Source organism: Pseudopipra pipra, chromosome 3 (genome assembly GCF_036250125.1).
Source record: "Pseudopipra pipra isolate bDixPip1 chromosome 3, bDixPip1.hap1, whole genome shotgun sequence".
Taxonomy (NCBI): Eukaryota; Metazoa; Chordata; class Aves; order Passeriformes; family Pipridae; genus Pseudopipra; species Pseudopipra pipra.
Window position 1 is genome coordinate 91,696,514 of NC_087551.1, and position 13,614 is coordinate 91,710,127.

The 13,614-nt window shown below is 35.3% G+C and overlaps 1 protein-coding gene across 1 annotated transcript in view; it reads left to right on the forward strand.

Moving 5' to 3' along the window:
* The window catches only part of COL21A1 (collagen type XXI alpha 1 chain), a 99,171-nt gene that overhangs the window by 77,530 nt on the left and 8,027 nt on the right, over positions 1-13,614 (forward strand). The window contains exons 18-25 of the mRNA XM_064650311.1: positions 219-263; positions 611-664; positions 5,471-5,524; positions 6,821-6,874; positions 7,355-7,426; positions 10,892-10,927; positions 11,443-11,487; positions 13,525-13,557. Coding sequence (XP_064506381.1) covers positions 219-263; positions 611-664; positions 5,471-5,524; positions 6,821-6,874; positions 7,355-7,426; positions 10,892-10,927; positions 11,443-11,487; positions 13,525-13,557 — 393 coding nt within the window. The remainder of the gene's footprint in view (positions 1-218; positions 264-610; positions 665-5,470; positions 5,525-6,820; positions 6,875-7,354; positions 7,427-10,891; positions 10,928-11,442; positions 11,488-13,524; positions 13,558-13,614) is intronic.

Consider the following 13,614-nt stretch of genomic DNA (forward strand, 5'->3'; position numbering starts at 1 on the left):
TTGTTTTGGGGGTTTTTTTTGTATGTGGGTTGGTTTTTTAGTGGTTTTAGGGGAGTTGTTGTTTTTTGGGGGGTTTTTTTGTGTTTGTTTTTTTTTTTAATTTTCTATTTCTGCCCATGTTTGGAACCGAAATTATATGGCAAATGCTAAATTTATGAGGACATATGTTTTCTGCTGAAACTATTCCATATATTTAAAAGGTTTCTTTTTTTTCTCAGGGAATTCCTGGTATCCCTGGAAATCAAGGACTCAAAGGACAAAAGGTATTTATTGTTCATAACACAGTTAAAACCTGCACATATATATACATCCATTCCAAAATAAGGGTTCAGTCTGTGCTCAGAGGAGAGTTTTCATAGTGAGGATTTATGACATCAAATACAAAAGAATGGAGATATGCTCCAAATTCTTTGTGGCATGTTCAAAAATCATTAGGTTTTATTTCAGCTATTTCAGAAGGAATGAATATTTCAGAAGTAACAAAACTAATTTTATAATACTTTGAGAAATAATCTTAGCTTACTAAACCTGCATAATTAAAGAAAATCTAAAAAATTTGTTAAATGTGCATACTTTAATTACAGAATTCTTCTCTTGCTATAAAAAACAGGGTGAAATTGGACCACCAGGTCAACCAGGAGCAAAAGGGTCACCAGGAGATACTGTAAGTTTGCAAAAATTTGTTATTATGGACAAATAATTCTGGTGTTGTCGTTCTCTAGTTGTCATAAACAAACAAGCAATGGAAAATACAGGAGCAACCTTGCATTTTCAAGTTGGAAAATATAATCAGACTAAGTCTAATCTCTGAATTTCTCCACAAGTATTATATGCCCATTTTTATTTAAAATTTATGATTTCTTGACTGCACATTTGATAAATACAGTAATAGATTAGTCTGAATTTAGCCTCTGAATTAATTAGATTTGAATTGACTTTGAAAGTACTGAAGTAAATTTATTTTGAAAGTTAATTCTGACTTAAATATTGTCATAGTGTGTAATGGATTTCTGAAGATGAATTTCAGGATGCTTTTGTGATAGTGCTCTTTTGACAGACTGTGAAAATAGCTGAGATCACTGAATTCCCAAACTGCTTAAAGAGAAATTTTTGTTTTCAATGAGGGAAACTGAAAATAGTTCATTTTTTCTTGGACAGTCCGGGTTACCACGTTTTTGTTACTGTCTGCGTAGGGTGATTTCTGTGTTCTTTATAGTCCTTTAGAAATCACAGTAGCAAAATAATTGTTCTGCAAGTTGGTGAAAGTATATATAGACTTCAAAAATGGAAATTTTAAAAGCAAAAGGGACACCTGCTTAAAACCAGTTACAGGTCTTTCCTAAATTAATAGGAATTTCATCATTGGTTGACCATATGCTGCCTTTAAAAAATAATTATCTCTTCTATTGAGGAAACCATGTTTATTTAGTTCCATTACTAATCATCCTCACTGTTAACATGTCTTTTTGCAGTTTGCCTTTTGTACTGGAGACATTTTATCTTCTTTCCTGACTAAAATGCTTCTGAGTTTCCTGAGAGATACATAGTTTAGCATAATAAATATGCTGTTTACTACAACTTTTTAACTAGTTAAAGAACCTACGTTTCAGCCTATATTAAACCTCAAGCAGATCAGTATAAACTATTACTGCTATAATAAATACTGTAGAGAATTACGACTGATGCTGTTATCTGTATGGACAAGGGACCACTACATGACTGAAAGGCTTTAACCTTCTAAAAATTTGGGGTTTTTCTTAGAGTATTGAGCCATATGGTAGTAAAGGAGATTTTATGCAGTTGTATTCAGTCTACAGAATTAGTTATCACTTGTCAATGGAAGAAATAGGTAACACTTCTTGGTTTGCAGCTGAATGGCATATATAAGTGTTGTAATATTTGACAATAATTGAACGATCATTTGATTTTTTTACTTACTGCCTTATCTTGAGAGTCATTATATGTTGTGCCTGTATGGGCTTGTCCGTGCCCAGTCCAAATAGAAGAAACTTCAGTTTCTCAGGAAGCCAACAAAGCAGTTCAGTGAAAATATTTTTATTGTCTATTGATGGAAATTTTTTCTCCATTTTTTCTGAGCAAAGTTGAACAAAATGCTAGAGGGAAGGCTATATCATCAGCTGTAATAAAGCCGTGTGGGATTGCAAAGTGTACATATTTATTTAATTCACCTACCATATTTTCTTCAAATTGTATTTAGATAAATAACATTTGGTTCTTGATATACTTGAAAATAATTTATTCCTGTTTCCTGTTAAGTCATTTAATGTATTTTTTATCACCTGATAAATAAAATAGGAAATTGATGCATGGAATATTTGAATATGTTACACGACATTAGGGAATTTCAACCAGAAAAGATAGTGGGATTTTCCTTGTATTAGTCACATTGAATATGTTTGTTCCAGAAAAAACAGATGGAAAGCTTGTGGATGGTCTATTAATACCTTGGGAAAATTATTCAGTAACAAGTTCTTCTTCAGAAATAACTATCCCTATTACATTGCCAACACCAGCAATTTATTAATTTACCGCAATATAAATAGTGTCAGCTCTGGAAAATAGGGGAGCAATGATACATTTTATGTCCTTGAATTGTTCTTCATTTTTATTCAGGACATGCTCTTCTCTTTTAATAGTTTCCAGATTATGTTCTCAAGCTTTTCTCATGTTGCATCTGAAAGTTTTCTTCTTGCAGCATGCTGATTTCATGTAGTTGTCTTCCTATTTTTTTTTTTAATTAAGGAAGTTAAATATGGCCTTGTAATGAAAGAGCAAGAAAGGAAACCAGGACAACTGGGTTTTATTTCTACCTTTCCTGCGGATGTATACTTGACCTTTGGTTATACTAAATATATTTTCTTATTTGCCTTTTCTAGGATATGTTTGCATGTCAGTGTGGATATATACACATAGCTGATTCATTAATAAAAAAAAGCTATTCTTTACATTTAGTATTTCCACTTTATATAAGATAAAATGAGCGGGGGACATTTTTGATGAACATGTGCTGCTTCTGTAGTCCAAGGACTGATGTGGGAGTCAACTAGAAGTGATCTAGTGATAGACAGTAGATTCTCGGTGTGTTACATGAGTTGAAACACGGGGCTACTCTGAGGTGGCAATGTGAAAGGAGCCAGAAACCCCCAGTCACATTTTTTATCCCTTCCCACAATACCTCCCCAAACTTGTGCTTCCTTTTCTCTACTGATTAATGTGTTAGTAATGAGAACAGAACAGAAATCTGAGGAGGAGAAAATTGTAATTTCACAGTGGTTTTTGGAAAAGGAAGGTAGTCCTCAAGGAATGCAAAAAGGATCACAACAATGAAGAGGGCTCTATTTCAGAAGTAAGGAGGTCAATAGATAATATGAAATTTGATTTCAAAGAGCCAAACTGAATTAAACCTTACACTGAAATGAAAATTAATAAAAACTTATTTTTCTATGTAAATAAAAAGAGAAAAACTGAAGAAGCAGACCTCCTGTGCAAGTGAATTAAGACAGCATTAATATAATCAAGGTTAGGTTACAAAACCAAATGAATATTTTGTTAGTCTTGTTGTAACAAAGTTGGTGCTAAATGCAGTCCATAAGCAAATAGTTTATGGGAATACACAATCTCTTAGGTTATGAGTGTAAGCAGTCCTCAGAAACTTTAATCCATCTGGAGAAGAATTTGTAATTCTATTCCAAATTATGAAAGAAATGGGGTAGGATATAGTAAACTTCTCTTTACCAAGTAATAGATTACACTAGACTAACTGCATCATCTTCGATAGGAAGACTGATTTTCTGTGTAAGTAAGAACAAGCATCAGGAAAGTTCAGGAAAGTGTTGGAAATTATTCAATGTATGGTATTGTGTTAATTTAGAAAAATTGAAGTTTATTAGATTTTTCATGTGCAATTGGCTGAGCAGGAAAAGTGTTAAGACTGAGGAACACTGGCAGCAAAGTTACTCAAGTTTTAGTCTTGTGCTTGATACAGTTTATTTGTATTCACAGACCTGTGTCTCTGGCCTAAAGAGTAAGTTGCTGTATTTATTGATGGAAAATTTTGGTGACCAGAACTTTCTTACCATACATCAGCAAAGAAACCTGAATTAATTGGTGGTTAACCTGTATTAAGGTGTGGTTAATAGTAAAGCAGAGGTGAAATGCCAGAAAACTGATGAAATCCCGAAAACCCTGGCTACAGAGAGTTACTTCTTGTTCCAGATATTCTGAATTTTCTCTTCTATTTGCAGACACCCTTTCAGTTTTAGAAAATAAAGAATTTTTTTCTATTTTTTTTTGCAAAACTGAGTTGTAATCTGTGTTAACAAATTACATGGTTTTAATTCCATGTAACCTTTGAAAGAGGTCTGAGATAACGTCATGGGAGTGAATTGTTCCTAACATTTAATACTAAATGGAAGGTGGTTATTTGGATTTATATGAAAACGAAGATTAAATAACATTAGTAACAATGGGTTTTGAAAATATTATCACTTGGACTAATTGATAAAATTTAATCTCTGACAAGTTAGATTTCCAGGCCTTATTTAATTGTTTGACTTTCTGTATTACTGTGCTTTTATTTTATGCTGTGTCTAAAGTACACTCTTATAGTATATTGTCTTTCAGAGTATTTATGCAAGTACAAATAAAACAATGATAATATATTGTTTTTATTGATGCATGCATCCTGAAACTAGCTTTAAACAGAAATTAAGAGCACCAGCCCTTTGATGATTTGACATCCCTTAGCTCTTATTTTATGTATGGAACAAAGACAGCTAAACATGCCTTTGTCAACATGATTCCATTTGAGGAGTCCAAGGGAATGTTTTAGTGATGCTCTGACTTTGTACATGTGCTGAAGTGTCATGATATGAAATGGCAGAAGCTGTTGGGTTCTTGAACGAACAGTTCAACCCTGAAGATTCTGCAGAAGATGCAAAGATGTGGCCCCCCGATAAATCTCCACAAAGCTTGCAAAAGGAGTCAAGGCCTGTCAATCTTTGAGGGACATATGGTCAGAAAGAAGAAAGAGAATTATGAAATGCCACATATAGTATTGCTGATTTTGGAAACACTAAATGGAAACCAAGAAGCTTTTGTGCTACTTTCAGTTATAGCTAAGGGACATATTACAGACAATGTTTTGAGTTGCAGAATTTTTTTCTCTCAGGAGTGTTCTATGACAGCACTGTTCTTTTTTTCTATATGGGTTTTTTTCATTGCACCATAGCCCTTCATTAGACCATAGAAGGTCTAAATAATTCATTGTACTGTATCAGAACTATAGCCTGTGTAGTAATATGATGAAAGACGTATTTCCTGTTTATTTCATTATGGAAATAGAATAATGATACTATAATACTATATAGTATAGTATAAATACTATACTGAAGCCATTATTCCTCTAGTTTAGTACAGAGATGTCTCTGCCTTTTTCATAAATAAATAGGGTTTGATGGGACCAGAAGGCTCACTTGGTCTACCTGGAGCTCCTGGGCCTAAGGTAAGTGTGTTAATGTGACTTGGATAAATGACTGCTTTATAGATTTTGCAGCTAACTTTTTGGTGTACTGAATATTGGTGAGTAGCTGTATGATTTTCCTGTATTACTTTCTATGGTACTTCAGTCTCAAGAGAGGTTAATATAACTCAGTGAATGGTGCCTGTCATCCCATGATGTTTGGAACAATTGCAGGAATGGTCATGAGACTGTTTCAGCTTTGCAGACCTGGAAAATGTTCTGCAGTGCTGGGAATCAGATAATTCTCAGTATATATCTGAACTTTCTTCCCATGTTACATTTACTTATATTTTAATTGAGTTAAATAATGTTAGTGCTGTTTTTTCCACCCAAGGAGCCAAATTTATTTCAGATTTAACTTTATTGATTGTACTGCAGCAACAACAAGGACTAATTTGACCCATGCTCTCAGAAGTTAAAATAGATACTATAAATTCAGATTGCTTAGTGTAACCTTTTAATTTATTCCAAGATGAGTTTTGGTCAATAAGCACTGAATTGTGTGTCCTAGAGAATATTTAGGAATACTGTATCCATTTCCCAAATTATGTATTTACATTTAGATCCATTTCCATCCATACGTTATTTTATATCCAGAAGTACATGTGCATTTATTTAAAATTGTATACTGGAGGTAGCGTTTTTTTAAGTGGTCAATGTTTGCTATTGTCTAGAAGATTGAATACCTATGAAGTGACTAAAAATTAAGTAGCTTTATTTTTTTTTGGTGAAAAATGCCTTTTTTCTGTGTATTTATCTCATTCACAGTATAAACTGGTTCTTAGAGAATCATTCTTAATAAGCTCATTCTTACTGAAGGGCATTATGAAGTAGTCAATAATTATTAGATTTTAATGAAAATCCTCAAGCTGAATATATGCCTAATTCCATAGGCTACAATAAAAGTGAAAACATAAATAAATATTTTGACTTGGACTGATCCTAGGATTCTCAGGGTTTTATTAAATAAGATGATGGAAATGTGAGGTCAGTATGCACAAATATGGAGTGATTGGGCAAGGGAAATGAGGCAGGTAGGGACAGGACTGGTGAGCAGAGGCTAACGTATCATGTTTTGTCATCAGTATCTTATCTTTCCTGAAAGAAAGTTACACCTTCAGGCTTCCCATAAGGGAACAGAACTTTAGCCTTTCAGTCGCTACCTATGCCTGTTTTTAAAAGTCAGTTTCTCAACAGTGTGTGTTTATGTTTGCTGGTCGTAGCACATGTGACAAAGCATAATGATATCAGCCACACTCTTACATAATTGTTATATAGGGTGATAAAGGCGAACCGGGAATTCAGGGGAAACCAGGATCGTCAGGAGCCAAGGTAAATATGATTCTGGAAGTACTCTAGTTAAAGAAGGGATTTATGTACTATTTTACTAGGCAGTTTGTTTCACAGTAAAACAGTAGTTAACATCAAATTGCATCAGAATCCATTTGATTACTTATTCTTACTAATTTTATGCTAGATTTTAGGCAATGTAACTCAGGTGCTCATTAAGTTCAAAGCTGCAGACATTGCCGTTACTTCAGATAGTATTTTTTGTGTAATATTGAAACATCAACTGTATTAAAATACAGTTAATAAAAATAGATAGTGGAAAACTGAGGTTAAGAATTAGGAACCTCTTTTGTGGCTTCTCTGTATTCAAAATCCTTTCACAAATTTTCCAGACATTTCAATTATCTTCAGTTATAAAATTTCAAAATATCATAGCCAAAGTGTATCATGTGGCCTTGAGAAAATATGCAATATATGGTTTTGCACACAGCATATCACTAACAGAGCTATTGTATTACTCAGGGAGAACTAGGAGTACCAGGTGCTCCAGGTGAACCAGGCTACCCAGGCATTCCTGGTACCCCGGGCATAAAGGTAAGTATTTTTAATTGCATCTTTTATTGGAAGTGCTTTTCTTATAAGTAATCATTATTAAACAAAATCCTTTCTCTAAACACATCATTATTATTAGAGAATAGGACACATTTAAAGCAACAATATGTGCATCATGAAAATTTTCTTCTGAAGGATGAAGCCTTGATGGAAAGGCATTTGTGGTGGGTTGACCTTGGCTGGATGTCAAGTGCCCACCAAGCTGCTGTGTCACTCCCCTCTTCATCAGTACAGGGTCTTGAGAAAGTAAGATGGGAAAAAACTCATGGGTAAAGATAAAGGCAGTTTAATAAAGCAAAAGGAAGGCCATGTTTGGAAGCAAAGTAAAACAAAGTATTTATTCTCTACTTCCCATTGGTATGTGATGTTCAGCCAGTTCCAGGGAAGCAGAGCTTCAGTACACATAGAGATTTCTCTGGAAAACAAATGTCATAGTAATTAATGTCTTCCCCTTCTGCTTTCCCTTAGCTTTTGTTGCTGAGCAGACATGATATGGTATGGAATATCCCTTTGGTCAGTTTGGGTCAGCTGCCCTGGCTATGTCATAAATCATAGAATGGTTGGGTTGAAAGGAACCTCAAAGACAATGTAGTTCCAGCCCTCCTGTAGTGGGCAGGGACACCTTCCCTCCACTAGACCAGTTGTCTCAAAGCCCCATCCAACCTGGCCTTGAATACTTGTAGGGAGGGGGCATCCACAGCTTCTCTGGTCAACCTGTTCCAGTGCCTCAACACGCTCACAGTAAAGAGTTTCTTCCTAATATCTAATCTAAACCTGCCTTCTATCAGTTTAAAGCCATTCCCCTTTGTCCTGTCACTACAGACCCTTGTGCAAAGCCCCTCCCCGGCTTTCTTGGAGGACCCCTTTAGGTACTGCAAGGCTGCTCTAAGGTCTCCCCAGAGTCTTCTCCAGGCTGAACAACCCCAACTCTCTGTCTGTCTTCATGGGAGAGGTTCTTCTTCAGCCCTCTGATCATCTTCATGGCCCTCTGTTGGATTAGATCCAGGAGGTCCACATCCTTCTTATGTTGGGGGCCCTGGAACTGGATGCAGGTGGAGTCTCATGAGAGTGGAGTAAAGGGGGAGAATCACCTCCCTTGACCTGCTGGCCACACTGCTTTTGATGCAGCCTAAGATACAATTGGCTTTCTGTGCTGGAAGTGCGCATTGACAGGTCATGTCAAGCTTCTCGTCCACCAACACCCACAAGTCCTTCTCTACAGGGCTGCTCTCAATCCATTCTCCACGTAGCCTGCATTTGTGTCTCCTCTCAAGATCTTGCCCATCCCAAGATTACTGGTGAGGAGCGGGATTTGGAGAGACAGCCTTGATGCTGTGGGAGCTCTGCTCAGCAGCAGCCGAAACACTGGTGTGTTATCAACGCCTTTCTAGCCACCAGTGCAAAGCACAGCACTGTGAGGGCTGCTGTGGGGAAAATGAACTCTGTCTCAGCCAGACCCAATACAGCATTACAGAAATAGAGTTGAATCAGGCATGTCATTTTCATAGGGAAAGAAAAGCTTAAGGATAAAGAGGCAGTAAGATAGGAGAGTAGTGTTATAATTAAAGTTTTATGAAAATCCCATACAGAAGTATTCCTTTAGACTTCAGCTTCTGCTCCAGAAGAGCACAGATTTCCTGTATGTCCAGTATTGTATATGCCAGCCATGTATAAATGTCTTAGGTATACTAGAGTACTTTGCATGTCAGTATGGAGGTGCCTTGCGCTGCACAGAGCATCTTAAATACCTAGTCCCTAGTCAGTGGAAGCTAGAGAGAGATCCAAAATTAGGTGAGGTTATCTCACATAAATGAGATAATGGAACCTGAGTTACATTTTTCCAAGAGAAGACGTAGAAAAGTTAGTCTTCTGACCAGTTTCGAAACAGGGATTTGCAGAGCACAAAAAGACCAGTGGAAGAGTGACTGGAGTCAGTGTCATAACAATAGTTTATTAGTTCCATTATCACTATATATTCACTTTCAATACCTAAGGGTTATGTAAGGTACGTGTACCAAGACAATAATGCTGATTTTATGAAAGGTGATTTTGTTAAAATTATGAAACTTCTCTAAATTTTAACTGATGAAGCTTTTGCAGAAGTCATTCATTTTATATGAAGATGCAAGTTGACTGGAGTTACATGTCATAAGTATGACAGACTTTTGAATTATTCAGGAAGAAAAGTGTGGTTTGGGCATCTGACAGTAAAAGTGAAGCCTTTCAGCTGTAGATGATTTTAAAACTTGAAACCAACCAAATATTTGACATTCAAGTACAATACAATCGAATACAGCTGGCATAAATGTCTTTTGTTCTGGGATTTTTGATCAGGAAAATACTTACCATGGCGAAATGTCCTCTTTGCTACTGTTTAGCATTTAACTAAATTTTTTTTTTCCCCAGAAAACAACCACACACACAAATGTTTGGCTCTTACAAGAAAACTGACAAAACAAAGCCAAAAATCTCCATTCTAATTCTTTTCTTTACTAAATGCAGTTTTGCACACCCCCAAAGATCTGTCTTTGTTTCCTGAGCTACTATGTTCTTGGCCCAATGTTTTGATTCATGTCTGTTTGAACAGAGTCACAAGGGTTTAAGAGGTCAGAATTAGAGTAAGAGCCATCTCCCGTAACTTTAAGTTTCCTTTTCAATCAATAAAGAGAGAAAGGCACATTTTGAGAGTACGTGTTTTATACCTCTATTGTTAATTGGAATGAATAATTTTCAAGCACTGACTCTTTCTCTCCATTGTCAATTAGATGGTGTTCGGTCAAGTTGATAAACCTAGATAACTAACTTTTGAGTACAATTTGCACCATCTGATTGTCAATTCCCCCCCAATTATTTACTATAAACATTTCAAGTCAAAAGGAGTGGGTGGAAGTAGAACTTAGTCCTTAAATATTTTGATTAAATTTAAATATAGGAGGTTTGCCATTCAAAAAATACTTTTTCTTTGTATTGTCATGGGTAACTTCTGCATGCAGTGTGTTTATAGTAAGTGTTACAGAAATTATTTGTACTCTAGTCTATGTGGGTGAAGGCAAGCATACTTGAGGTTAACATTCAGCTGAAATTTAAAGCATGAGAAACACTGCCTCCTTCCCTACTTACATCCTCTCCACTCCCATGCACGGAGTGGATAAAATCCTGCTGGATTTTCCACCTCATTATGTCATATTTTTTAGTTTTTTTACTTGGTATGTGAGTATCCACTTTTCTTTTTGATAGTTCTTTCCATGACAAATTCCTTTTTTAGTATAGCTTTGCGGGGTTTTCTCAGTTTTTGTGTACATGGGGATAAAGTGACTTGTTTTGATTCAGTATAAATAAAAGCTATTAGATGCTTGTCTTGTAATTATGTGTTAAATTTAAACACAGACTACATGTCTTTGAGATGAATCATGTTGAAATGGAGACTTTTCTTCTGATATTTCACAGGGGGACAAAGGAAACCAAGGTGACAGCGGTATTCAGGTATATCAACTTTGTTCCTAATGAAATCATCTGGCAACGCCATTAATACAAGTTTTAGGTGTTAATTCAGGCACTTTTTTTAAGATTAAGCTCCATAGAAAGTTTGCTTGAATAGCAGCAGTAACTCTCCTTCATGGAAATCAGCCCAGTATACCCAGTATGAATTTCCAGCTGCATTTCTAGGGCCTGAGCAGGTCTACCTACTATACTACCTGCCTACCTACTGTACTGTAATAAGTGGAATTTTCTTTCTTGTTATATAAAATCATGGTAATACCTACAAGAAAAAGTATGATGTCACTGCTCAGATCCTGACTTGGTTCCTCTGTGTTCAGAGTAGAAATTGTATTCTTTTCCACAGTTTCTGCTTTGATCTCTTGAAGAGTAACTTTTCAGACTGATTTGTCCTGGTTAGGATGACGTTTTAGGGTTCAACTCTTTGTGTTATTTTTCATAGTTTAATTACATGTACCAGATAAATGTATATTTTAAGAAAATGTGCTTCTTTTCTTAAGGGACTGAAAGGAGAAAAAGGAAGACAAGGAAATCCAGGCTTACAGGTACTGTTAAAATAGGGATCCTAGTTCAAGAGAGCCATAGAGATCCTAGTTTGAGACCACAATTCATATTTGTTTCTTAACACTACTTCCATGAACATGGATAGGTCTTTGCATCATATGAAATATATTTATGTACCACACGATTACACAGTTATATAAATTACCTCTTAAACAATGTTAATGTCTTTAAAATAACAAATACAACACATGTAGAGAAGATGGAGCCACATTTTTCTCAGCTGTGCATGCTAGAAGGATGAGAGGAAATGCACATGAATTGGAATGCAGAAAATCCCAGCTTGCTTTAGAGGAAAAACCTTTTGCTTTGAGGGTGGTCAAACACTGGATCAGGCTGCTCACAGACATTTTGGCAAAACCTGTCTGAGCAGTGTGTTGGGTTGATCAAGTTGCGTCTGTTCTACAAAGGAACTTGAACCCAAGGAAATCACTTCCAGGCTCCATGTTTCTGTGCTTCTGGGATATTATATCTTGAGAAATAGACCATAAGTGCATTTTTTTATTATTGTATTAAATCCTTAATTATATAATAGTTTTATAAAATAGCTATAAATAATATAAAATGCAGATAACAGCACAAAGTGGCTTTTATGTAAAGGTTATAAGAATAATACATGCGATGTTAAGATTTTGCATGTACCATGCTACATTTTCATACAGTTCATTATCTTCTAGACATTACTGGGAGTTATTGACATCTTCTGGGCTCATAAATTACAGATGTTTCCTGTTTCAGCTGCAAATCAGTGAGATGCAGTTGTTTCTCTTTAACTCTGGGCCAGTGTATTCTGATTGTGTCATAGTTGGCTATCTTTTTGTACCACAGAAAATAACTATTAGTATTTATAAATACTTGTTAACTGCATACTCTGTTGTGTCTAAACAGAGAAGTATTTGTTAGAGGTACATATTTAAAACTAGACTTGGAAGGAAGCCACAGTTGCTTTTTTCAGAATTACGACATCGATACAGCTGCCTGTCTAGCCAGAAGGAGCTGATTCCTGTGGAGTATGGGCAGGAGATCTAGACTGTATGTTAGTTAACTCTCTCAGGCATATGAAGGTTAACAGTAGTTCAGTATTAAAGCTGAGCAGATTTTTTTAAAAGAAGCAGTTTAAACTAAAAGACCAGTCTTTGATTTTAAACAAATGTAGTGTCCTACTCTAGCATTTTACAAATTAAACGTTCTGGGTTTTCCTTTTGCAAACGATATACAGTTTTTTCAGCTATTTATTTTTTTAATCATGAGGCAAAACAAAGTGATAGTGAAAGGAAACATTGTTTTTCCCATAGAATGATGCAACTTGAATTGCTGGTGCTTGCTTTCTTTTTTTGGAGAAAGCTGAAAAAATAATGCAGACTGAGTCTAAAATTGTTTCCCATGCTTTTCTGATTTGGTTGGCAACCAAAAAAATCTTCTGGTAGACAACACTAGGTCTTTCCAAGGTTTCTCAAGACTCCAAGACTTCTTAAAGATACAATACAGATTCCCTTGCACATAAGAGTGTATCAGAAAAGTGAACTGCCAACTTGCCATGGAACTTAATGGTCAGTAACACTGTTGAAGCACTTGGCAGAAGTGTCTCCGAAATCATTTGCTACCATGCAAAATCTGGCTTACCACTGAGTTTCTATTTAAAAGGCTCTAAAATTAATTTATGCATAGTAAGACAGTATTAAACAGGTAGAATCAGGAGTTTTCTTTTACTAGAACACAAAATTTTATTTCTTTTGTCTTTTCTAAAGTGAATAAGATGTTGTCTCTATGTTATGTTTGTTTTTAATATGTATGATATATTTGCAACTTATCCTCTTCGTATATGATATTAAAGGCATTAATGAATTGTTCATTCACCATGGTATAAATTTTTCATCATTGTATGCAAGGGGTTTTTTTGTACAATAGCAATCACAGAATCTTTAAAAGTTGCCATTTGTGATTAATTATTGAAAACAAAGGATGCCAAGTAATTTGGTTCAGCCTGCTTTTTAAATTCTTTTTCATGTTATTTCTTAAAGGGATTAGAAGGACTGAATGGAGAACGAGGAGAGGTAAATATTTTTGTAATGACAAATATAATATTAACAAAATTATTCCATTTGTTTCTA